Below are 24,509 nucleotides of genomic sequence, written 5' to 3'. Positions count from 1 at the left end.
AAACAAATGCAACAAGTTTTTAGAGTTAAATAAATATTCTCTGTTGGGAGCAGTGAGACCCCCAGATCCTGAATTTCTTGTAAACAACTTGTTTTCCCCTGATCTGAGTGCCTACAGCTGCTCTGAGCACGAGACCCTCAGGCGTTCCTAATGGCAGGAGAGTGGTTTCTGGTGCGTTTGGCTGGGGCGTGGCTATCTCTATATAATCTACCCTTGAACACAATAAGGGGGGCATTTTTGGGGCTTTTGGTTTCAGTGTTAAAAGGTCTGCATGTCGGTCGGTCTCTGCGTCTGTATTCTCAACCTCCAGCCCCTTGCCCGAAGCTCCCAAACTGGGTTCTAGCGCACAGAGCAGTGCATTCTACAACAGATAAGAATTTCAAAAACAATGCAGACAATATAGGCCTGACTTGTGAAGTTTTAGATCAAACGAGTTACTTTTGGTCATGGTGTTTCATCACAGCAATAGAAACCCTAACATTCCCTTACGCTGAAACAGGTGCTGTATCTCTGAAACCTCCGTTTTAATAGCACCATTTTTACAAAATGCCTAACAATGCTTCTCACTGTATGCATGAGAAACAGGTGAATACATGTGAATAGCACAATGTGCTCCGAAAACTCCAAGGAACTTGCTTCCATTACTGTTCTGACAGGAATGGGCTTGTGAGGCCACCACGGAGCAAGGAAAACACCGACTGCCAGCAAGCTTCCCCAAACAGGAGAAATAGTTTTGCTTTCTTATCTCTAGTGGCCACTGCTCTGGGCTGTCACGGCATTGGGCACTTCCTTTCCTCTAGAAATTTTGCATACTGTAAATCAAGAAATATTAAAGAAGACTTAAATGACGCCTGGACGCTTTTATCTGGATATGTCATGGGTGTGCAAGCCGGGAAAACACAGGACTGCTTGAGACAGAACCTACCTCTGCAGAGGTTCGGGGGACTCAAGTTTATATTACCCAAAGGACTCCTCCTTCTGAGAAAAGGCAACTGACCTGTAAAAGTTTTTATGACCCGTTCTGGACACCTCGAATTGCATGTTATCAAACTGGTAACTCCACACCCAAGATAAAATAGTTTCCTGAGTCTCTTCTCTTTATTTTCCTAACTTTTGGACGCTACCCTAGACTTTGATGAGCTTTATGGTCTCCACCTCGCCCGCCCGCCAGCCATCATCCTGGGATCGCTCCGTCAACCTTCAGGTGATGCCGGGAATGAGGAGAGCAATGCATGAAGCGACATCTTTCCGAGCAGAAGTCCTACCAAGTAAAGGTCCCACAAGATCCCCGCGGGGCGCGCTGGGAGGGCGGCACGGAAGGCTGACGTCACGGACGCGCGCGGCGTGCGGACGCGCGTGCGTGCCTGAGCGCCCGGTTCCCAGAAGGCCGCGCGCGCCCACTTCCGCCGTCGGCTGGTGTCCCGGAAGCGGCGTCCGGCGAATCCAGCGAATCCCCCGGCTCCGGGTGTGGGCGGCGGGAGCATGCGGGGCGTCCGGCGGCCCGCGCGAAGCGCGTTGGTTTCCCCGCGGCGGCGGCGGCGTCGCCCGGCGGCTTTCCCGTGAGCGGCGGGCGGCTGCTGGGCGCGAGCGGCGGCGCTTGGCCCGCAGGCGGCGGCGGAGGCGCCATGTGGAGCGGCCGCAGCTCCTTCACCAGCTTGGTGGTGGGCGTGTTTGTGGTGTATGTGGTGCACACCTGCTGGGTCATGTACGGTATCGTCTACACCCGTCCGTGCTCGGGCGACTCCAACTGCATCCAGCCGTATCTGGCCCGGCGGCCAAAGCTGCAGGTGAGAGTCGGGGGCCCGAAGAGGGCGCCCCCCGGCTGGTGCTACCCCATACCTTACTGGCACTCGTCAGAAACGGGACGCGAGCGATCCCCGTGCCGTTACCCCCCACCGCTGATGTCACCGCCCAGTGTTCTGGTGAGGTGGCAGTGAGAGCTGGGGTTGGGGCTTCTCTGATCTCTGCAGCCCGCTGGTTAACCCTGTTCTGCCTGGTGATAACTGAAGTCGAATCGCCCCACACATGTTTCCTAAGGGACCCCAGTGGAAGTCGCCACGAGTACTCACGCCATATTCTTCGGGCTGCTAAACTCTGACCCTTATTACCTGTGTCACTTCCTGATTCTAGTGGGCTTTCACGACACGTCAGCTCCACTCTCCGGTTCTTCACAACAGTGTCACACAGGCCATTTTAACCAAGCCCGAGCTCTCCCCCAGGGAGGTAGCCCCCAGATTGCCTGCCCTGCCCCAGCAGTGATGTGTCTTCAGTCAGGACCTTTTGACCTTACATTGTTGTTCACTCTTTCCAGCTAAGTGTTTACACCACCACACGGTCCAGCCTTGGTGCAGAGAACAATGTGGACCTGGTCTTGAACGTGGAAGACTTTGATGTGGAGTCTAAATTTGAAAGGTGTGAATATGGGGCAGTCACTGGTCGAACTGTGTACAGAGTGAGGATATCGTAGAGAAGGTAGATGTAAGCATTCAACCTGAAAGTCACCAGTGTGGAGTTTGTCACTTAGAAAGTAGTTGCTAGTCCTATCTGATGGCAGTGTCCCAAGGAGCAGTACATTGATTTTCCTAGTAGAAGTAGTTCACCTGTTGCTTATGAGAGGGGAAAGTGGGATAGTGGAAACGTGCAGAAAGTCGTCATTAAGTGACCTTTGACATTAGAGTAGGTCATCAGTGCTCAGCTGCGTACACTAGCTTTTGAGAATTAACATGGTTTAGCTTTTAGCATTCATGTGATTCTAACTTATAAAAGTTCAAATAAAAGTTTTAAAATGGCTTGCTCCCCAAATCGAGGTTCTGTATTGCCCAGCAGGCTTTGGCCTGGTGCATCATTATCCAAGCCTATTAGCTTGTGACCTCAGAGCGGTTGGTAACTAACTACCAACTCCCATCCTCGTGAAATGGGGCTGGGAAGTACTGGCACCGTTTAGTTTTGTAGAGGCAAATACTGCAACCATGTCAGTTGTCCGGGACAGATAGTGAAACTTTGATTTTGGATCTGGAGGAAGTTGTAGAAACATTCCTGGAAAGAGCCCTTGCTGAGCTCCACGTCAGTGTACATCTGCCAGAAACGCCACAGCAGAGTTGTGTGCACTCAGCACCTGTGTGTGTGGACTTCCTTTTGGTTCCCTGGTAAAGACGTCTCTGCTTCAGAGCTTCAGAGGAATCCGTGCTCTGTCTGCTTCTTGTAGCGGTTCCCACCGTGGCTTTTAAAGCAAGTCCCTTCTGAGGCTCTTGAAATGGAGCCGGAGTCCTGTGTTTTTCTTAGTGCTTGGGACACGATTGTGTTCTGAAAAGTTATAGGCAGGTTTCCTTTTTAGGATTTGTAAGCTAAAATTAGATTATGTAAATCTAAAGAGATGATTAGCTACCATGTGTATGGCCAGTGTGTGCCACCGTGGTGGTGCACAGCTTTAATCCCAGCTGTTTGGAAAGCTGGAGCAGGAGGAACCTGAGTTTGAGGACTATCTGTGCTACATAATAAACATGGAACTTAACATGTACATGTTTAAAATGACTGTTCTGTTTTAGGACAGTTAATGTTTCTGTACCAAAGAAAACAAGAAACAATGGGACGCTGTACGCATATATTTTCCTACATCATGCTGGGATTCTGCCCTGGCACGATGGGAAACAGGTACACCTGATCAGTCCTCTGACTACCTACATGATCCCCAAACCAGAAGAAATTAACCTGCTCACAGGGGAGTCTGCCACACAGGTATGGGGTCTTAACAGATCACTGTAGCAAGCTTGTATTTCTTGTTCAAAGTTTGTATGCATGCCTTATAGTGGAAGCTTAAAGGAATGTGATTATTACTGTCGTACTTAATAATAGCCCATGGGTTTGCAGATAAACTATAGCAGGTTAGTGTTGGACAGTGATTCATAGCACTCTGGCTCTAGGGCTGCTGTCTTTAGGCAAGTGTGTATGCCTTCCTGGAAGGGCAGTTATGTATGTTTCAGAGCTCACCTGTACTTTCTGGTGAGAGTCATCATGTGTGCGTGTATGTGCCCATACACAAAGAACACACATACACACACTGTATCGGACTACATGACTAGGTATTTTTATGCTCATAATTGAAAATTACAGGAAGGGCATAGGTACTATTTTATGTTTTGTTTACCTGTAGAAAACTGTAAAGAAAAAGTTACAAAAGTGGTTATTCAACCAAGCAAGATGACTCTCTCCTGATATCCTAGTACTTAAGGCTGAGGTAGAAGGGTTGCCATGAGTTCCAGAGCAGTCTGGACTATAGACTAAGACTGTTGGAGGCAGGGGAGTCATTTATGGGCTCATGGCATAAAATAGGAAATATTCACTGTCTGTGTCTGTATTGAGTAGAAGATAAGACAGATTACAAAACAAGAATGATGGCACCTTTGCGCAAAGTAGCCATCGTCTAGCGGTTAGGAGCAGATTCCTAGCCAGGCGGTGGTGCCACACATCTTTAATCCCAGCCCTTAGGAGGCAGAGGTAGGTGAGTCTCTGAGTTCAAGGATAGCCTGGTCTACAGAATGAGTTCCAGGACAACCAGAGCTGCACTGGGAAACCTTGTGTCAAACAAACAAATACTCTTTTTGTTTGCTGTCCCCTGCTGTATCTTCTTGTGGGCAGTGATGAGGGGAGGCTTCATGATGGTGTCTATATGAAGTAGCATGCAGTGTCTCTGGAACCATTAATACAGGCTATTATTGTTGCCTGGGACAGAAAATGCCGTGTGACAGCCATTTGAGTGGAAATAGGGTGGTGCTGCTTCCTGAAGGAGGCATCTGGGTTTGAGATAAAGCTGATTTCCCCAGTTTTCTCCTGAGTTTGTTTTATCTAGAATCAGTAACAGATCCTGTGCATCTCCTTTCAGACCACTCTTTGTTACCTTTTATCTCATTTAGTGTTGTGTCTCGGTAGTCTTTCCCTAGCTCACAAGGATGCAGGCCTGCTGTGTTAGTTCCCCAGTCCCTGATCCCTCGAGATCTCACAGAACCAGTTGGGAGGAGGGAGGATGTGGTCTGGGCCTGACAGCCCAAGGTTCCTAGAATCCCTCAGCTAGGCCTCCTTTCCCACTTTTTCCAGTCTAGGGAACCAGTGGGTTCTCCGTTGGAGACCCTGGCCTCAAAACTGGTTCCAGGTAGTGTAGCCTCCACTTCTGTTCTTTGTAGCAGCAGATCGAAGCAGAGAAGAAGCCGTCTAATGCCCTGGATGAACCCGTTTCTCACTGGCGACCCAGGCTGACCCTGAATGTGATGGTGGATGACTTTGTCTTTGATGGGTCCTCCCTGCCTGCAGATGTGCATCGGTACATGAAGATGTAAGTCTCAAGTGGAACCCTGGGAGGGAGCAGGCATCAGGAGTGGGTGAGCCAAAAAGGGTGTACCTTATCTTTATTCTGGACCCTGTCAGTGTTGTGAGCTGCCGCAGACCCCATCCAGCCCCTTGCTCACCTCCCAGAGGTGATGGTTAAGATGACCAACAGGATTGAGAGGAAGTGAGTTTCCAGCAAGTGCATCGCACTTTTAGTCCAGGAAGAGTGTCCCCTGGCTGAAACAAAAGCGACTGCCTGCTGTGCGCCCTATTGCTCTGCACTGTTCTCAGGGTCCCTGGACTGTGAGATGTGACTGTGATTGTGTTTAGGAAGCCCAGTGTTGAGATCATCAGTGTGCGCCATCATGGTGTCATGTGGCTTTTGGAAGAGGCTGAGAATCACTTCTGTTCATAACACATAGTATCTGATATCGTCAATGGTGTTGTATTTTCCTTTGTAAAGTTTGAATATTTTCGTGTCTGTGGTGTTGGGGAATTGAATCAAGACATTATATGATGAGCAAGAACTACCACTGACCTAATTCTCCAACCCTAAATCTTTTTATAAAATGTGTTTTGTGTACATGCTCCAGATTGTATTCATTTGGTACAGAAAGCGCCAGCCCTGACCCTGTCTCCAGCCTTCCTCTCAGGCAGCCTGCTGTGTGTGGATAGCTTCCAGAGGTTGTGCCCCAGCTAGTGCCGCACCACCCACTTAGAGGGCAGGAGTGTGGGTCTCTCCTGCTTCTGTTTGGAAAGCCATCTTGTGAGATCCAGTGGCCAGGATACAGCCAACAGTGATACAGGGTGGGATGTTCCCAGGGTGACCAACTTTCTCCACATATTTAGTGCCCCACGGGGATAAATTTGACACTGACTTTGGGCTTTTTTGCTTCAAACCCTCAGGATTCAGCTTGGAAAGACAGTGCACTACCTCCCCATCCTGTTCATTGACCAGCTGAGCAACCGGGTTAAAGACCTGATGGTGAGCCACACTCTTCCTGGACACAGCACAGAGCTTCCCCTGAGAGCAGGGAGTGTTGCCATGTTTGGGCCAGAAAGTTGTCTCAGTACCTGACTGGGCCCTGCCTTTAGTGGTGGCTTCTTTGGGACTCTCTTCTGATGGCAGACTCTTGGATCGTTCATTGGGATCTTAGGTAGTAGTCCCACAGAACTCCACCAGAAAGGCCTGCATGCCTGCTCCTGGCATGTGAGACTGTTCATGCTTCTAGTTTCTAACAGTGTCTCTCCCACTGCCATTTCTGTGTTCCCTAACAAGCAAGCTGGTCCTGCTGTAGAACTAGAGATTCATAGCTGAACCTGGCCTGGGAGGGAGCCACAACCCCTAGGATAGACACGGGCCATGCCAAGGTCCTGTGGAGATGAAATGGCCACTATAGTGCCCTTTTATAGCAATAAAGGTGCTATTTTTCCAGAAAGAAGAAGGGTATTTTGAGAGAAGAAACGTGGCTGAACTTTAGCTCTGCATTATAAGGAGACTAATGGTGGTTAATATTTAATGTCACTGCATCAGATACCATGCTAAGTATTTCCTGTCCGTTGTAACAGTTGCTGCCAGGACTTATGTCAGTGTTCTTTCACAGTGGAAGTATTTGGGGCAAGAAAGGAGCTTTGACTAGGGTCACAGGTGAGCACCTGTGCCTCTCCCATTGCCGTTTGTGAGTGTTCCCTAACAGGCAGCCTAGATGTCTTTAGACAACCCCTGGTTGGACTCTGCTGCTGGCTGTGGCTCGGGATGGCAGGCTCCCACTGTGCAGCCCTTTGCTCATGTGTCATCTGCACCTAGATGACTGTGGGAAGGAAGTCTGACTGACTTCTGACCTCTTTCTCTGACTTGGTTTTCCTTGTTTGAAACTTGGGATACTGGGTTCTGTGAAGTGTACAGGCTGTACTTTGTAAACCCGGGACTGTTTGCAAACATACTAAAAGACCTAATAGTGCTGATTTCTTGCAAGCAGTTGGGATATTGTGTTAAGTAACTGTATTTTTGTGACTGGTATCCAGTGTTTGTCTAAAAGCTAGTGTAGTTAGAGGATATAGGCCAGCATCTGCAGATTGTGTGTTCTTTTCTGGTGATCCTGTTGGACCCCCTGTGGGCTTGCTGTAAGGTACAGTAGCTTTGCTGTGACACCTGTTTGTGTATGGTTTGCTCTGACCCACATGAACCGTTTCAGAGGAATGTCATCTTAAGGAGGCAGTCTAGCCTGCTATGTTAGTCCAGCTAGCAGACTCTGATAGGACCTTACAGTGGCATCCCTGGGACACATCTGACCATTTAAGGGTGTTCAGAGGTGCGTCCATGATGTGTAGAGGCCCAGCACTTAGCCACCAAGTCCTAGACCTGTGACTACTTAACCCTGACACATTTCAGGTTGCCAGCTCACTTGTATGTGACATGCCTTTAACACCAGCAATGTTCATGGCAGGAGGTTGGGGCAGAAGGTTGGATGATGGTTTCCAACTCATGAAGTGTGACAGTAGTGTACGTGTCTTAGAAATCGTGACCATATTTCACCTGCTATAGGTATGTGGGCTCAGGTGTTGTCTCTAATGGTTCACCTAAGAGCACAGCCCTTCATGTCCTTGTGTACAATCTCCACTCTTCTAAGAAAGGCCCATGGCACCTCAGCCAAACAATTCTGTTCCTTGGCTCAGCTAGTAAGCTGACCAGTTTCTAGCCAATGCTAATTGTGAGCCTATTTTCTCATTGTCAGGGCTTGTGCAGCTTGTAAAAATGCTGGACATGCATGGACTAGGGCACTACTTAAAATGATGAGCTCTCAGCAAGTATGGTCAGAAGTAATACATGGCGTCAGGCTGGTGCTCAGAGGAAGATGGGTGCTCAGAGCTGTCAGAGGATTGAGTCAATACAGCACCTCTCCTACTCAGCTCTGAGACAACATCTTGCAGAACTCCTGTGGGAAAAACTCAGTCTGAGCATAAAAGGGCCTAGGATGAGGAATGAGCCTTGTATCAGACCCTGCCCACTGGGGCTGGCGTGGAGTTGCAGAAAGTTGTGCAGGGATCTTCTAGAGTATCTAGGTCTATTGGGATATAGTTCGTGGCTGCAGGCCACTTTCCAAAGTTGCATTAGTCATCCTATCCGTGTTTGATGGTCCTCCCTCACCTGTGGGTCTCTTGGTGGCAGGTGATAAACCGCTCCACCACTGAGCTGCCACTCACTGTGTCCTACGACAAGATCTCACTGGGGCGGCTGCGCTTCTGGATCCACATGCAGGATGCCGTGTACTCCTTGCAGCAGTTCGGTGGGTGGCCCTGGGCCCTGGCCGAGGTGGGAGGGGTGTTTGGTGAGTCCACGCTGTGGACCCATACTGCTGTACTCCCTGCTTGGGGTCATTTATGGAGTCAAACAGCTTACAGTGGTTCTGCTCCTTTTATCTCTAGATTGTAGCCTTAGGCGTTAGCTGAAAGTTGGGTTTATTCAGAACATAATATTTTAAATGCCACAGCTTCTGTTGACTTTTGCTCCAGATAAGATGCAGTTTTCTACATTCAGAAGAATGTTTATGACATTGGGTAAGACTGAAATGGCTCTTCTTGAATTTTAATATGTTTTCTTTGCAGGGTTTTCAGAAAAAGACGCAGATGAAGTGAAGGGAATTTTTGTAGACACCAACTTATATCTCTTAGCGTTGACCTTCTTTGTTGCAGCGTTTCACGTGAGCTGTCCCGTGGGTTCTTCTTGCAGGGACTGGGGAAGACATTGGGGTGGCTGGGCGGGCGCTGGTATTTAGTTGGGGTCAGTTGACCTAGTTCATGGGTACTGCACAGCCTATGTGATAACTGTGTGTTATCCCTAGTAGACTCTTGAACTAGGAAAGTGAGCAGTGCTGTCTGTGTGCTTGATGTGTACACAGACGTACTAGAGAGCTCTCTGACAAGTGTGCTGGGTACAGTCAGAGTGCAAGGTAGCGAAGCATGGGGTATAGTGGGGCTTCTGGGTACCATTCACCCCAGAGCAAATGTAACTTTATAAGGATGGCTGTAAGCGGCCACACAGTGAGAGACTACACTGTTCCAAGTAATGGGCTGAGGCCTAGGTTGGGTTACCTGGATGGTCACACCCCATGCTATTCTCCCTGGGATTTGAGTCAAAGATGTATGTTTGAGAAATGCCCCATTAAGGTCTCGCTGAACCTGGGTCTGTGCCTAGTGTGCCTGGAGACCACCTGGTGAGTGACTGGAGTGTAAGCTGCTGTCCTGTCTCCTTTACAGCTTCTTTTTGATTTCCTGGCCTTTAAAAATGACATCAGTTTCTGGAAGAAAAAGAAGAGCATGATTGGAATGTCTACCAAAGCAGGTAGGGTCCCGGGGTTCCTTGTGAAGCCTGGAGCTCCTGCCCACTCCTCATCAGCACTCCTGGATCTGGGCTTGCCTATAGAGATGCCTCTTAAGTCAAGCAGCATAACCCCAGGCCCTGCCTCAGCATCCAGGAAGCATCTCTGAGTTCCGTTGAGGCTATGAAGTCCCAAAACACAGGACTGTGCGTGTATACGGGTGTGGAGTTGGCCTGCCCTTGGAGGCACAAGGTGCAGTCTGTTGATGCCTGATTGCTCACAGATTTCAGTATAGCACCAGATCTTTTGCCTACCATCTCCCTCCTGGATCCAAAAAGGATGCCCCAGAGTGTTGTCCAGGGCTCGGAAGCTTTGGCTGCTGGCTTTAGAGTCAGTTTTCATAGTAAATTCCCTAGCACTTGGAACAGTGTCCTCATCAATGAGACCTGACTTTGCAGAGCAGTTGTTTGTACAAGATCAGTGATGGTTTTGCCGTATAACAAAAGGAGCAGTGGCTAGTGCGGTAGAGTTGTAATGGTGACAAGCCTTTGACGTGAGTGTAGGTGCCGGTGCAAAGGGGGAGCTGGATTTCACTGCCAGGATAGCCCCTCAGTGTCTGCCACCAGGCAGCTATGGAAGAGAGACCTCTTGCTGACAGAAACAAAAGCATGGCTTTGTAAAAGGAACAAACCATAGAGTGGTACATAATAGAAGAGTATAGAGTATGGGCACAAGCAAGCACTCAGCCGGGGCAGCCAACCCAGTGTCTGTGACTATCACCCAGATCTGGTACCTGCTTAGACCATATTCTCTTCCTTCTGCTCCATTCTGTGGCCTCTGATAGTTTGTTTAAAGTACTTTCATGAGTTACTTCTTTGGCTGGGTGGTGGTGCACACCGTTATTCCCATGGTGCATATACCTTTAATATCAGCACTCGGAAGACAGATCTCTGAGTTCAAGACCAGCCTGGTCTACAGAGTGAGTTCCAGCTTAGGATCTGAGTACTCTTAAGTACAGGCTCTACTGCTAAGCTCTGCTTCCAGCCCAGCTGCTTCTCTTTAACTGGAGTGGCAAACTAGGAGAGCTGGCGGGGACGGGTGAGAGGTTAAAGGGTGGTGGAAGTGAGTGCAAAGGGTGGGTGCAGTGTGCCCTCACCACCTTATGTCTTCATGTCCCCAGTGCTCTGGCGTTGCTTTAGCACTGTGGTCATCTTCCTCTTTCTGCTGGACGAACAGACAAGCCTGCTGGTGCTCATCCCTGCTGGTATTGGGGCTGCTATTGAGGTGAGTCCTAGACACCATGCTGGGTCAGGATGGGGTTTCTGTGAGGTCTGTGAACTTCAGGACTTGTTCAGCAGTTCTGAGTCCTGAAACAGGAGTCCTTCAGAGGACCTGCACACCTCTGGAAACATCAGGGAGATATCTGCTGGGTAAGGAGGTCTCTGAGGGCACATCTTGGTACAGTAGATCCTGTTGGGTAGACCCTGTGTTGACAGGTTTTATAAGCCGCTGTGAGTGAAACAAACAGATAGTATGACTTTGGAGAAGCTCCTGGTTTGAATGGAATTTGGAATGGAAGAGCCATGTGGTCCATAGGTAATGGCAGTGACACATGGTGACCTAGTGCTGCTGCTAGGCACTTGTGGAAAGGGGACATAGGAGCCCAATCTGGAAGGAAGGCGGCAAGCAGGGTACAGACCCAGGGCTCCAGTTCTCAGAATAGGTTCTGATGGTTACTGGCCCTGTGGCTACCAAATGCTTGTTGAGAGATGAGCTTCATCAACACCACAACTCCATAACTGTCTGACAACATTAAAATCCAACTTAGAGGCAATGTTTCCTTATGTTTTACCAGTGACTTCACAGTCCACCAGGTGTGGACAGCCAAGAGTGTAGTGCAGAGCCTTCCTAGTCCACAAGTGACCGTGAGAAGTAGAGGGAACAGAAACAGTGTCTAGTGGGACAGGGGTGACGGGTACCAGGTCTTGTCCTTTACAGTTTAGCTCCTAATCTAGCGTCTTAGAATTAAATGTCTATTTCCTTTTCTGCCTTCAGCTTTGGAAAGTGAAGAAGGCATTGAAGATGACAGTGGCCTGGAGAGGTCTGAGGCCTGTGTTTCAGGTGAGGCGTGTGATGACTGCTCCAGACATAGATTGTCCTGAACGGACTCACCAGACTGTCATTTCTTAGTTGCCGTCAAGTTAGTGCTGAACCTTCTGGAGGCCCTTTATCCTGTCTTTCCTGCCTAGTTCAGAGCTTCCCGGAACACAGGCACATACATGCAGAAGTGCCCCACAGATGGGGGCCCTCACCCAGGTGAAAGAACCAGTGATCTGAGAGATTGTTCCTTCCCGGGGAAGAGGGTACACCTCACTGATGAGCTCATGTCAGCTCTAATCCATTGCTAACTTTCACCTGATTCATCAGGAGATTGGACCAACTCAGTAGACGCAAAGGGTCAGGGCCTTTATGATAGTGGAACTGGGGCAAGACTGGCCAGTGCCTAAGCCCAAGGCTGGGTGCGGCCAGCATTAGCGCTGAGGGCAGTACAGTGGGCCCTACACCCTTGATTGCTGCAGTCCTAGCTTTGCTGTGCTGATAGTCTCCTGAGTCAGCTGACATGATATTAATCTCACAACAGTTTGGCACGCACAGTGAGTCTGAGAGGAAGACTGAGAAGTATGATGCCCAGGTAAGTAGTTGGGGAACCTGTGATACCATGAAGGATTGGGCCCTTGCTATAATCTGGGAGGATCTTGTCCTGAGAATGTGATGGAACCAGCCTGAATAGGAGTCCCAACGGTAAACATGTGGGTGTACCCTCTTCCCCGGGAAGGAACAGTCTCTCAGGTCACTGGTTCCTAGTCTGTCACCTGGACAGTTCCTGCTGTTCAGATCATTTCTTCCAGACACCTGGCTTCTCTCTTCATTCATACAGAGGCCACAGGACGCCTCTGGCATCCAGGCCCTCGCCTCCCCATTGTTGCTTAGGAGTGGGACATGTTGGATTTAACAGGACATCTGTGTACAGGATGGTTTTGGTATTTTAGTTCAAAACTCAGCTATTTGCATTTCAGATATTAGTGAGATGATAGCAAACAACAAATCAGAGTAAACAGAGGACCTGTGATGTAGTTGCAGCCTGGATCTGTGACCTGGGCACTTCCTTGGTTTCTTCTGACTGAATTGGCCAGTCTGATGCGTTGCGGGTGATGCAGCGCAGTCATTGCTGCCCGTGGTATGCGTGGGGGTTCTCACTTTGGAGCCTTGGCAGAATTATGGTCATTGCACACAATTGTGCTATTACCTGAAATATTATTGGGGTCCTTTTTTTCCTTGCTCTTGTTTTCACAAGTTAGATGATGCATCTGCTGAGGTGGTTGGTGGTTGGGGTGTTTACTAGAAGCTGCCTCTGTCCCTCGCAGGCCATGAAGTACTTGTCTTACCTGCTCTACCCTCTCTGTGTTGGGGGTGCTGTCTACTCACTCCTCAATATCAAGTATAAGAGGTGAGTACTGCAGAGTCCACACCCTCATCTTCCCAACTAAAAACCCTAGCTTGATGTCTGAGCACAACACATGCACCTGGTAGACTGGCTCCCACGTGAGCTGCCAGGAACTAGGGACCCTTCTCAGATGTAGGTCTTCATCTCCTCTGGGTTGTGAAGAGGACAGGAACCACTGGCATGCCGTAACCACACAGTACACATGGCATGCTTCAACCTGGGAAGTGCAGGCTTTTCCCTGCTACAGGAGGGTGATTTTTCATTTGGCGTCAGGTCACAACTTCTTTACCTCTGTTTCAGCTGGTACTCATGGCTCATCAACAGCTTTGTGAATGGTAAGTCCATGTGTCTCCTCCTTGGTGATGGTGTTTGCAGTAGGTTCCTCTCCATCACTTGGTGGGACAGGTTTCTAGGGTGAAAAGCTGGTTGGTTCCTTACCTCTAGCACTCATACAGAGCCCAGCACTGTGGGGCCTAAGCACTGAACAAGCCTGTTCCTGAGCTTTGATCCTCCAGTGGTTAGTCTGTTTCCTCCCTACAGATAGGCAACACTAGCATTCAGATCTCCTCTGGCATCTCATTCCATAGAGTTTCTCAGATCACCAGAGCCTGAATATGGCAAGCTAAGGTTTGTGGACACGCTGGCAGGTTGGTCGATGCCCTGCTGCCTGTGTGTGGTTCACAGCCCATGGTGTCTAAACTGTGTGTATGTCCCATGGCTAAGTATCAGAGCATTGGATTCTCGTGCTTTGGGGTGTACCAGTGAACAGCAGTGAGGTCAGGCAGCCTGCCTATAAGCAGGTAGCTCTGGATATCCATGCTTCTAGGTCTGATCCCAGGCTTAATCTTGGCATGTTTCCAAGTGTCCCTATGATAGTGTCCAGCTCTTGCTTAATTCTTGCAGACAAAAGTTAACAGCAGTCAGCTTTTATGATTTGTCCTTGACTCTTGGTGAGTTTATTATCCAGGAAGCTGCACTGTGACAAAGCCAACTGAGGTCTTTTGGAAGCAGAATGGATGCTTGGTTCTTTTTCATGCATGTTTTCTGTTTCCACAGGTGTCTATGCCTTTGGCTTTCTCTTCATGTTGCCCCAGCTCTTTGTCAATTACAAGGTAAGGCCAGGTCTCTGCTAAGGTAATACTCCTATGTTCTCTATGTTGCCTGTGACTGACTGTGGTATCTTCCTTGTTTCAGATGAAGTCAGTGGCACACCTACCCTGGAAGGCCTTTACCTACAAGGTAAGCACAAGTCCATGCCAAGAATGCCTGGAAGACCCTTTGTGGGGCGCATGCACATGAGCTCACAGACACACAGTACTTTTGGCTCTTTCCACTTTGAAAAAACTGAGACATCTTTTCAAATTGTAAAGCCACCAACTACAGGATGAAGGTTCGCGTAGTCATGGTAAGGGGGAGTTGTGAGTGAAGGGAAGGGTCACGTTCCTTTTTGGCAGCACTGTCAAAACGCAAATATATTTTGGTTCTGTGTGAGACCAGAGCTCTGTGTTTCCCCAACAGAGCCTGGGACCCTTCGTACAGGGTTGGTAGGCTGAGCTTATAGGGAGCAGTTTCAGTTCTCTAAGGAGCCAGCCCAGGCTGCTCTGCTCGTGTTTCCCAGCTGTGCTCGGTTCTCAACAGAGAACTGCAGACTCTTACGGGGCTGATACTCCTGGGCCTGGGACCCCGCTGCCCTGCAGGCACAGCTCTGGGCCGTCTTCATGCAGTGTTGCTGTGGGTATCACACTGAGGGGTCCCGCCAGCTGCTGAGGAGCCATAAAATGTCGGGCTCCAGCTTTGTGATGGTTTCACTGCTTCCCCTGGCTTTGCAGGCTTTTAACACTTTCATTGATGACGTCTTTGCCTTCATCATCACCATGCCCACATCCCACCGACTGGCCTGTTTCAGAGATGACGTGGTGTTCCTGGTCTACCTTTACCAGCGGTGGTGAGTGTGCATCTGCATCTCCTTGGCTGTAGATCCCTGCACCTGTGAGTGTGCATGTGCATCTCCTCCTTGGCTGTAGATCCCTGCACCTGTGAGTGTGCATGTGCATCTCCTCCTTGGCTGTAGATCCCTGCACCTGTGAGTGTGCATGTGCATCTCCTCCTTGGCTGTAGATCCCTGCACCTGTGAGTGTGCATGTGCAACTCCTTGGCTGTAGAACCCTGCACCTGTCTGTTGTTTCAGGCAGACTTGGTGGGTGGTGGCTTTTCTCTGTTGCCCAAAATAGGTTCCAGCTGTGTCTTGTGATGACAGTGTAAGATTATCCCGTGCACAAATAGTCCTCAAGCACAGGTCTCCAGCGTGGGGCGGGGTGGGGGTGCTGGTCTTCTTTCAGGCTACATGCCCTGCAGGTAGAGGTCAGTGGCATTCTCACCTGGGCCTGGACTGTACCCACCAGCAGCAGCTAACGGCCACCAGGGCCTCAGACCAGAACGGCATATCCGGGCTACCAACGCGGCCGAGGGAAAGCCTCTAGAAGACATGTTTATTAAAACACAAATGCTTGCCTGGCCTCCCTTGCCTACTAGGGCTTGCATCTGGCCTTTCTGTTGTGTGTATGCATCACTGCCTGTGGGCTGCATGGGTAGAGCCTGGTTTGGGGTTTCCTGGATTAAGCCTTAAATCAGTAGAGGCTTAGGCTGCCCGTCTTCTCTAAGTCCATGATGAGGAAAGGGCTTCTCAGAGTGTTGCCACCTCACCTCCCGTTCCCCAGCAGCTGCCACCGGAGCCTGAGCCCCTCCCTCCCCTTCATCCCCTTATGATGGCAGTGCTTCCTCTAAGCTTTCCAAGCTGTGACTGTCCAGCTGGAACACGAGTAATAAAATCTCAGAGAAATTGAGGTTAAACCTGAAGGTCAGAAAAGTAAAGCAACCAGCCACTGGCTCTTACTTCTACCTCTGTCTGAAATGGCGATCCTGCCTCCAGGAATCTCAGAATGACAGCCTGAGAACTGTCTCCTCCTGTCTTATATTCCTCTCTAGGACTGGTTTCTATAGCAGCTAGTATGGCTACTGGGATTAAAGGTGTGTGTTACCACTGCCTGGTCTGTAAGACTGACCAGTGGGGCTGTTTTACTCTTTGAACTTCAGGCACGCTTTATATATTACAACAAATGAAATGCCACTACATCCAATACAGGATGAGCCTGTCTTCCCAAAACTACTTCAGCTGCCTGCAGCTGTTCCTGGGCTAGGCTTTTATGTCAATGTGCTGTGTGTCTGGGAAGAACTTTTGTCATAGGAACATAGTACCACACCCACATGTTGAATGGGGTCTGGGTCTTAGGTTTCACATCCATAATTGGTTCTCTGACACATCTGAAGATAGATATGGGCTTGTTAGGAACTCAGCTACTGACACCTGTTACAGGCCTATTCTGTGAGAGTCCCAAGGTCTCAAGCCAGCAGGGCACCCTTGAAGTGGTCCCGAGTCTATGCAGAGAGCTAGCCCCAGGGCTTTTGATGGGAGGTGGGTTTGTTTAAAGCTAAGATCTGGTTGTCTTACCGTTTGTGGGGCATCAAGGAGAACTTCACACAGTGGACACTGCGTCCCTCCCTGCCTTGGTGTCTTCGCAGAGGCAGGGCTATGATGCTAGAGTAGGCGGCTGCAGGATTGAAGAGCATAGTCACATGGGCAGAGTGCTCAAAGCCAGGAATTGTCTAGAACTTGTTCTGGTAACTGCCTGGATAACTTTTCACAGTTCCCCGCAGTAGGGCCTCTCCAGGTCCCACCCTACTACAGGTCTTTCTTCCTTCTCTGGTTAGCCGAGCTCTCATTTCCCAACCCTGCAGAATGCAGCACTAGAGAGGGGGGAGGCAGCTCCCAGACCTGTGAAGGTCCCTGACATGGAGGTGTCTCAGATTACTGGAGAGTGTTTGCAGAGGAGCCATGTCTTCCTCTCAAGGACAGAAAGGGCCTGTCTCTCTAATCGTTATCCATCCCTACCATTGCAGGCTTTACCCTGTGGATAAGAGCAGGGTCAATGAATTTGGAGAGTCTTATGAGGAGCAGCCTAAACGGAAGCCCCACCCAGATTGAACGTCTTGGCCCAGGCCCCCAGGTGGCACTGCACAGCACAGTTGTGCCATGAGTATTCCTGGGGGCCTTCGGGGAACTCCTAGACATCACATCTTCTGCGTTGCCAAATCCCTCTGAGCATTTCTCAGTATCCCTGAGCACCCTCATAGCACTTAACCACACAGCCCATGAGAACTAGGGTCTTGGTGATGGTGCCAGTGGGCAGTCATCCAAGGGTAGCTCTCAGTGCATGAGTGTCCCATGGCAGCCATTGGACACCTGAGCACGCAAGGGTAGAGAGAATGATGGATTTCCACGTCAACTTGTCCAAGTGCCCCTTATGTGGATTTCACACACATGAAAAGTCGTTCTGTATGGACTCTGGGATCAAATGGCTCTTTTTTCCTTTTGTTTAAAATTTGATTGTTTAAAGCTTAATGTATGTATGTATGTTTCTATTTTAAAATAAATTTCTTTGGCTGTGAAATTTTTTTAACCTATAATAACATAGAAAATACTGTAGATGTTGTAAATTAAACTTCTCTCAGAGAACAATACAAAAGATAGACTTGTTTCTGCATTGAAAGTAGCAAACGTCCAGGGTGTTTCTCAGCTTTGGAGCCACAGATGTCCTAGGGGCTCATGTTGTCATTTAGGCTGGTCACAGCTGCCAGTGTTCATGTTGGTCATAAATTGGGGGAAATGCCATGGAGAGAAGTAGGCTGTAAAGAACTGTTTCCAAAGGCAGGTGGAATGTGGGAACGGTGTGTGGGTGACATGGGGCTTGGCTGTTTGTTTTGCTCCTCTACAGTATCCTTCCTCCTAGTTTGCCAGGCTCTTCTCTGAGAGTTGGTCACCTGGAAGGCCACTGTAAGTGAGACACATTCATCCTTATCTGTGCCTTCGTGGATGTTACATGATTCTGGGGTAGTAAACTGAAATCGTGATTCAAAGGCAAACATTGGCTTCAAGTAGTACCTTTAGTATTTCCAATTAAAATATTAATGCAGATATGCAATCTCAGGTATATAGTGGGATCTTTAAAGGTACTTCCAACACAGTTATGCAGGGCGCATGGCATTTAGAGTTCATTACACCTGGCTCCTGGGGCAGGGGTAGGCTTGAAGCTGACTCAGAGAGCCCCAGCAAGCAGAGCACAAGCCAAAAGCAGGGGTCAGAGGCTGCTTGGGGTATATGAGGATGGGTATCCCAGGCATGTCGGGATGCAGCTGCTGACGTCTGTGCCTGTGACAGCATGTCCAGTGTGGTGAGCATTGAGGAAACAGGTCTCCACACACCAGTGTTAATGCATTCTCCTTCCCTGAAGAACATGAGACAGTTCTGGCTCCAGCAGCTGTGTCAGTGATGTCAGCACCTGGGAGAGACAGCCATCGAAAGGCCCAAGTCAGGCTACACTCCATGGCTCAGAACAAGTGTGAGATGAGTCTCCATTGGTCAGCTCTGAGGAGTGACAGGTACAGGCAGAGTGGCTATAGGGAAATGTTCCTTACTGACTTGGTTAGGGTTTCTGTTGCTTTGAAGAGGCACTGTGTTTATAAAGGTAAACATTTAATGGGTTGGAGCTGAGGGTTCCATGTACTGATTGACAGGCAACAGGAACTGAGCTGAGATACTGACCATGGCTTGTGTATATACGAGACCTCAAAGTCTGCCTCCACAGTGACACATTTCCTCCAACAAAGCCACACCTCCCTGTGTGCTCCTGGGGGCCAATTCCATTCATACTGCCTTTTCTGTTTCTCAGGCTCTAACTTTCATGACACATGGCCCATGTGGTCCACTCTCATCCTTCCCTCTTGCCCTTCTCCCCTTGATAAAAATCTTGTGATATTGTCTCAGTCCACCACATAGGTATGAGTAAGCCAGATAAGCTGAACTGACCCTTGAAGAGGGTCTCTTAGTTTCCCACGTGGGCTGGTGAGATAAGGAATGTGTTCTCATACCTCATTCGTGGGCTGAAGAGCAACAGTCTGTTAGATGAGTGCTCAGCCCAATGTCGCAAGGTTTCTGAAAGGAGTGTATGTTTACATTTGTGTAGAATGGGGTCATGGTGAAGTGAGAGCTAGTCTGGATTTCCCTGTGACTGCCCTTTTCTGTCCTCTGTAATTTGGATAGCCTCCAAGATGCTTGTTTATTTGTTTTCCACAGAAGTGCTATTATTGTTGGGCACGGCACTCAGGAGGTTGAAGCAGGAGGATTGCTTGACCCAGGAGTTCCTAGGCCAATCTGAAGCATAAACCATCTAAAAACAAAGCACCAGCGTGTGGAGCAGAACTTCCAGCAAACCAGTTAGAGCTATGTGGAGGCTTTGAAGGAGAGAAAAGATAGAGGGAATATTGAACAAATAATGTTTAGAAAAACATCAAACATGACAAAAACTAGGACCGTATAGATCCAGAGAACCATCATCACAGTACCCACCAAGCTGCTGAGATTCTACCATAGAAGAAAATCTTTAAGTAGTCTGAAACAAGTTGTGTGACATATAAAGTACGAAAAACAAAAACAAAAAAAAACGAAGCTAAAGGTAACTTGTGGGAACAATTTGAGAAAACCTGAGCCACTAAAATGAATAAGTGCTAATTCAGAAGTTGCTACCCACTGCAAATACAGTTTAAATCCTAAAGGGATTTCACAAAGTTCATGAATGTAAACACCAGCAGGAGAAGCTGGGGGGGCACAGGGATAGGAATCTAGATCTGCCTGGAGTAATCATACGGAAACATGCTAAAAATGGGCTTTCATGGTGCTTAAATCATTTAATTGGCGGCCACATCAATCTTTATAACAATGTTTTGGATGTCATAACATGTAGAAATCAGTTGTCTACACTAGCCAGGAAGGTAGCGATGGAATCCCAGTTGCTGTTTGTCTACTCTAGCAGTGAAGTCGGAGCTTCATCGAGTGTGTCTCTGAGCGCAGAGCTATCGCGTCTACCCGGGAGAGCTGAGCATGGCATCTCTGCTCCAGAGCAGAGCTGTCAAGTCTCTCCGGGAGCAGAGCAGAGTCTGAGCTCACTTCCTCTTCCTCCCAGCATCCTATTCTGTTTACTCCACCCACCTATGTTCTAAGCTGTGAGGCCAAGCAGTGTGTTTATTACTTAACCAATGAAATCAACAGATTGATATATGACACTCCCACGTCAGTAACCTCCTGCCATTAGGAAATGCCTGGTGGGGCTTCTCACAGGCCCCAGTGTCAAATGTAGTTCAGTCATTCTCTGCCAGAATGGGGGAAACCTTCCACAAAACGATTAAATGATACAGCACCTATTGTTAAAAACCATACAGCTCTGGATGCCAGGACAGCTTTAGAAAATAAAATTTTCAGGAGAAACCAAAAAACCAAAAGATTAAAATACCAGCCACGGCACTGTTTTATCTCCTCAAATATTTTTCCTTTTTGTTATACATCTTCATTAGAGTTAATACTAGTAACCACAAAGCAGACTCTACACTAGGCTGTTTTGAGATTTTTCTCTGCTAGTAGAATTAATACAAAACTCTTCACTTTAACCTCAGTCTCTTTGGGCAAGGGCAAAAAGCAGCCACTTTAATATTATAAGATCAATCTCTAGGCCACATACTAACATTCTTCTTCTCTGAAACCTCTTGATCCCCACAGTTCATCAAATCGCACTCAGCATCACTGCCTTCCATGCCCCTAATAGTATGGACTATTAAGCAATGCTTAAAGCATTCCACTGCTTTCCCAACTCAGACTCACAACGTCCATATTACTCCAAACAAAAATACGGTCAGGCGTATCACAGCAATACCCCAGTCCCTGATACTAACTCCTATCTTAGTTAGGGTTTCTGTTGCTGTGAAGAGGCACCACAACTATGGAAACTCTTGAAAACATTTAGTTGAGGCGGCAGCTTATAGTTTCAGAGATTCAGTCCACTATTACGGCAGGGAACATGGCCACATGCAGGCAGGTGTGCTGGAGGAGTAGCTTGCAGACCACAGGAAATGGCTCAAACACTAAGCAGTCACCTGAGTGTAGGAAACCTCAAAGCCTGCCCTACAGTGACATAGCACACTTTGATAGTTTAAAGATGCATACTATAAACCCTCAAACCAAACAAGTCGTTATTAGAGATAAAATGAACCATGTAAGTACTCATTCCAAGCCATACATACGTATAATCTCGGGCCTTAGAAAATAGGAGGATCAGGAGTTCAAGGGTAGCCTCATCTACATGTGTGGTCAAGGCCTACTTGGGCTACTTGAGACCTTGTTCCTCCCCCACCCCAATAAGCACAAGAGAAGACAAAGTTGTAAAATGAAGAAGGAGGACCAGATGGGTCCAACAGAAAATTGCAGCATAGTAAACTTAAGCCAAGATATCCTAATAGTTACATTAAATACAAATGACTTTCACATCTCCAAATAAAAGGCGAGGATTGCCAGGCTGAATTTTAAAAAGCCCCAATTGTGTGCAGCTTTTAAGAAACCTGCTTTAAATATAAAAACATAAGCAAGCAAGCAATAATATATTAATACTGAGTGAAATGAAGCTAGACCGGCCCCATTAGTGTCAGGTAAAATAGGTTTTAGGAGAAAATGTGACCAGGGTATAAAGTATGTCTTCTCATATATAAGATTTTGCCATAGGGACATGGTAGTCATGTTTATGTGGCTAGCCTCAGAGCTTCGAACTAATGATCAGAGATGGACCTCTAGGGAGAAAGTAACATTTATATCCATCAAATGACAAAATCTCACAGCAATGACAGGACAAGCATGCAGGTCTATAAGGATATGGGAGGCATGCAGAACACACTTCCCATAATCATATAGTTAAAATTTATGGACCCTTCCTAAACATTAGCAAAACGCATTTTTAAAGAACACATGGAATGTTTACCAGTAAAGACCCTATTCCTGGAGGTAAGACAATTTAAAAACAACACTTTGAAATGAGTCAAAAAAGAAAGCAAAGGAGCACGTGACTGTTATCCCACCGCTTGAGAGGCTAAAGCAGGAAAATTATCATGAATTTGAGACCATCCTGGGCTATATTGAAAGACCCTGTCTTTTAAAAGGGGGGACTTAGGAAATATTTTCACCTGAGTTGAAAACAAAATACCAAATTTATAATATCTGTGTTCTAAGCTTCACGTACAGCAACTCAGTAATAACTCTGTAAACCAGGCTGTCCTTGAACTCTCAGAGATCTCTGCCTGTCTCTGCCTCCCAGGCATTGGGATTAAATGTGTACGCTACTACACCTTGAACTCACAGATCTGTTTGTCTCTGCCTTCTAGGCACCTTCTTTAAATACGGAAAACCTGAACCGCTTTTCTCAAGTCAGAAGCCAGTGGCTTAATCATTCAACTCTCTCTCTTCCCCTTGCTATTCATGATTGCAAACAGCTCACATCGGATCTGATGATTTGCCCAGCCTGGAAGAAACCTCTCTTCTAAAGGGCTTCACAGACACCCCATCCTCTGAGAAAGAACCACATAGGCTAGCCAGCCATGTGCTTACAACAGGAGCAATTAAGAAACTTAATTCCATAAGCAAATACAACCTTTCCAAGTCCAAGTGGATGAGTTTATCTTACTATTTTCTTAAATTTCATCAAATAACTTTCAAGGTCTCGAAAATCCAAAGATGTAAAAAAAGAACTGAGCTCTGTTTGCCAAGCTATGGGGATTAAATAACGACATTCAAAGAGATTTTTGTGCCCTAAGTACTTTTTATTGGTTTTCATAGGCAGTTTAATGTGCAGGATGAAGCAGAGATGGGAGTGGTGTCCGCATGGGTTAAGGTGGCACCGAGGAAACAGAACAAGGTAACATATCCCGAGAAGAGACCAACTCCAGAACCAGTACGTACTCTCTCGAGGTTCTGCCGTCTGTGATGTCAGGGAATCACCAGCCTCTGGCCGACAAAAGTGCACGGTGGCATTCATTCACATTCTTCCTAAACTGTTGGGTGTTGATCAGATCAATAATAGGTATGAAATTGCGGTGTCGGTGACAAACTATGTAAATGAAGATTACTGTTCTCATGTTCCCATCTTGACCCCTAAGAAGTAAACCAGTGTTCCTGTGACGTCTGAACCTGGCAAGCTACAGCAGCTTAGCGTCACATCCAGAGCCTTGGCGGGATTCTGGATGCTGACAAGCCAGCGGGAGAACAGGACAGGCCCCAGGGATTTCCTACAGAGACTCTTGGGTAGGGACACTTGGGGTCCTCTCCTCTGCCTCTTTCCTGCAGGGTCTAACCTCTACCACCTGCTGTCTCTGGGATAGTTCCTGGGGTGCAGCCCTCCCCAAAGAGCCTCTGTCTGGCCTAGCGTCTGTAAGAACAGCTTTCTAAAGCAGGCCTGCTACAAGTATGCTCTCTGTGTGTCCTCTGGTTCCATCATAGCTCACGGACAGTTTCTACACGTATTTTCTGCTTTGGTTTTCTGGGGCTTGAACCCAGGGTTTCATGTCAGCACATGCTACCCACATTCCTCCTCTTTGTTTTTTGAGGCAGGGTCTCACTTCACACAAGTGCAGCTGGCCTGATTTTGAATGTCCCGTCATCCTCCTGCCTCCACCTCCCAAGAGCCAGGATTACAATGATACACCATCGTGCCCAGCTATATTCTAATTTTTCAATCTGTTTTCAGTGCTGGTTTCTTTGGGGAACCACTTCTTTGTTGGCACAAATTTCTCAGTTCAGTCCCAAATCTCCTAAGTAGCAGTACCTGGCAAACCTCAAAAACACCCCCTCAAAGAAGCTGACGCCCACTAAATGGACTTCTAAAATAACACCTGTAATCCTGAGCATTTACAAGGCGGCAGACCTCCTACAAGGGAGTAAATATGAAAAAGCGCCTGTCGGGAGGGCTTGAGGCCTGTTCAAATGCTAGATCGGTGGATAGAAGCAATTTCCTCAGAAAACTGAAGGCACCAAAGGTTAGATTTGTTAGCATTTCAGTGTTTGCCAAATTGAGCTACTGTGTAGACCACAGATTCCCTATTTCCCAGCGCCTAGCTACAACTCTGGGTATTGTCACCACTTACGTTCCCTACTCGCGCGCGCTGGCAAGTACTGATAAAGCTGCCAGTGTCCGGTTAGAAGGACTGCTGTCCTGAGGTCGAGAGTGGGAGAAGACCCGTAGCTCTGGACCCCGGGGTAAAGGCCGCTGTGACAGTAAGAAAAGCGGACACACAGCTTTACCTGGTCCTCCTCCTTTGGTGGGAGCTGAGCTTATGGTAGGACCACAATAAAGCTTTAAGAACCTGTACAGTCGAATTCCGGCGGTAATTGTGAAACCTGACTGGAAAGAATACCAACTGCCACCACCCACTGCCAGCAC

At 48.0% G+C, this 24,509-nt stretch overlaps 1 protein-coding gene across 6 annotated transcripts; it reads left to right on the top strand.

Moving 5' to 3' along the window:
* Positions 1–1,419: 1,419 nt before the first annotated feature.
* On the top strand, positions 1,420–17,651 carry Clptm1l (CLPTM1 like). Of its 6 annotated transcripts, none has more exons than XM_050145689.1 (17): positions 1,420–1,787; positions 2,312–2,412; positions 3,546–3,735; positions 5,181–5,326; positions 6,226–6,304; positions 8,489–8,606; positions 8,926–9,032; positions 9,577–9,661; positions 10,819–10,922; positions 11,694–11,759; positions 12,280–12,330; positions 13,064–13,146; positions 13,444–13,478; positions 14,200–14,255; positions 14,338–14,382; positions 14,973–15,088; positions 17,101–17,651. In XM_050145689.1, the coding sequence occupies exons 1-17, from the start codon at positions 1,626–1,628 to the stop codon at positions 17,183–17,185; spliced, it is 1,629 nt and encodes a 542-aa protein (XP_050001646.1). In that variant the 5' UTR covers positions 1,420–1,625; the 3' UTR covers positions 17,186–17,651. The 6 variants fall into 6 exon arrangements, with proteins under 6 accessions (XP_050001646.1, XP_050001651.1, XP_050001650.1 ...); XM_050145692.1 differs by having other exon boundaries at positions 1,422–1,787; positions 8,926–9,020; XM_050145688.1 differs by having other exon boundaries at positions 1,423–1,787; positions 5,178–5,326.
* The last annotated feature ends 6,858 nt before the right edge of the window (positions 17,652–24,509 follow it).

The sequence above is a fragment of the Alexandromys fortis genome, unplaced genomic scaffold (assembly GCF_014885135.2).
Source record: "Alexandromys fortis isolate MF-2015 unplaced genomic scaffold, M_Fortis_MF-2015_v1.1 scaffold_50, whole genome shotgun sequence".
In the NCBI taxonomy this organism is placed as follows: Eukaryota; Metazoa; Chordata; class Mammalia; order Rodentia; family Cricetidae; genus Alexandromys; species Alexandromys fortis.
The sequence above is the reverse complement of the archived record's forward strand: the minus strand, read 5'-3'. Positions and strand labels throughout refer to the sequence as shown.

What these genes read in the sequence shown, in the direction of transcription:
- Clptm1l (XM_050145688.1), top strand. Translation starts at nt 1,626, where the DNA reads ATGTGGAGCGGCCGCAGCTCCTTCACCAGCTTGGTGGTGGGCGTGTTT. An exon ending in ACCGGGTTAAAGACCTGATG is followed by an intron (nt 6,305 to 8,488) that starts GTGAGCCACACT and finishes TCTTGGTGGCAG; the next exon opens with GTGATAAACCGCTCCACCAC. An exon ending in CGTTTCACGTGAGCTGTCCC is followed by an intron (nt 9,033 to 9,576) that starts GTGGGTTCTTCT and finishes TCTCCTTTACAG; the next exon opens with CTTCTTTTTGATTTCCTGGC.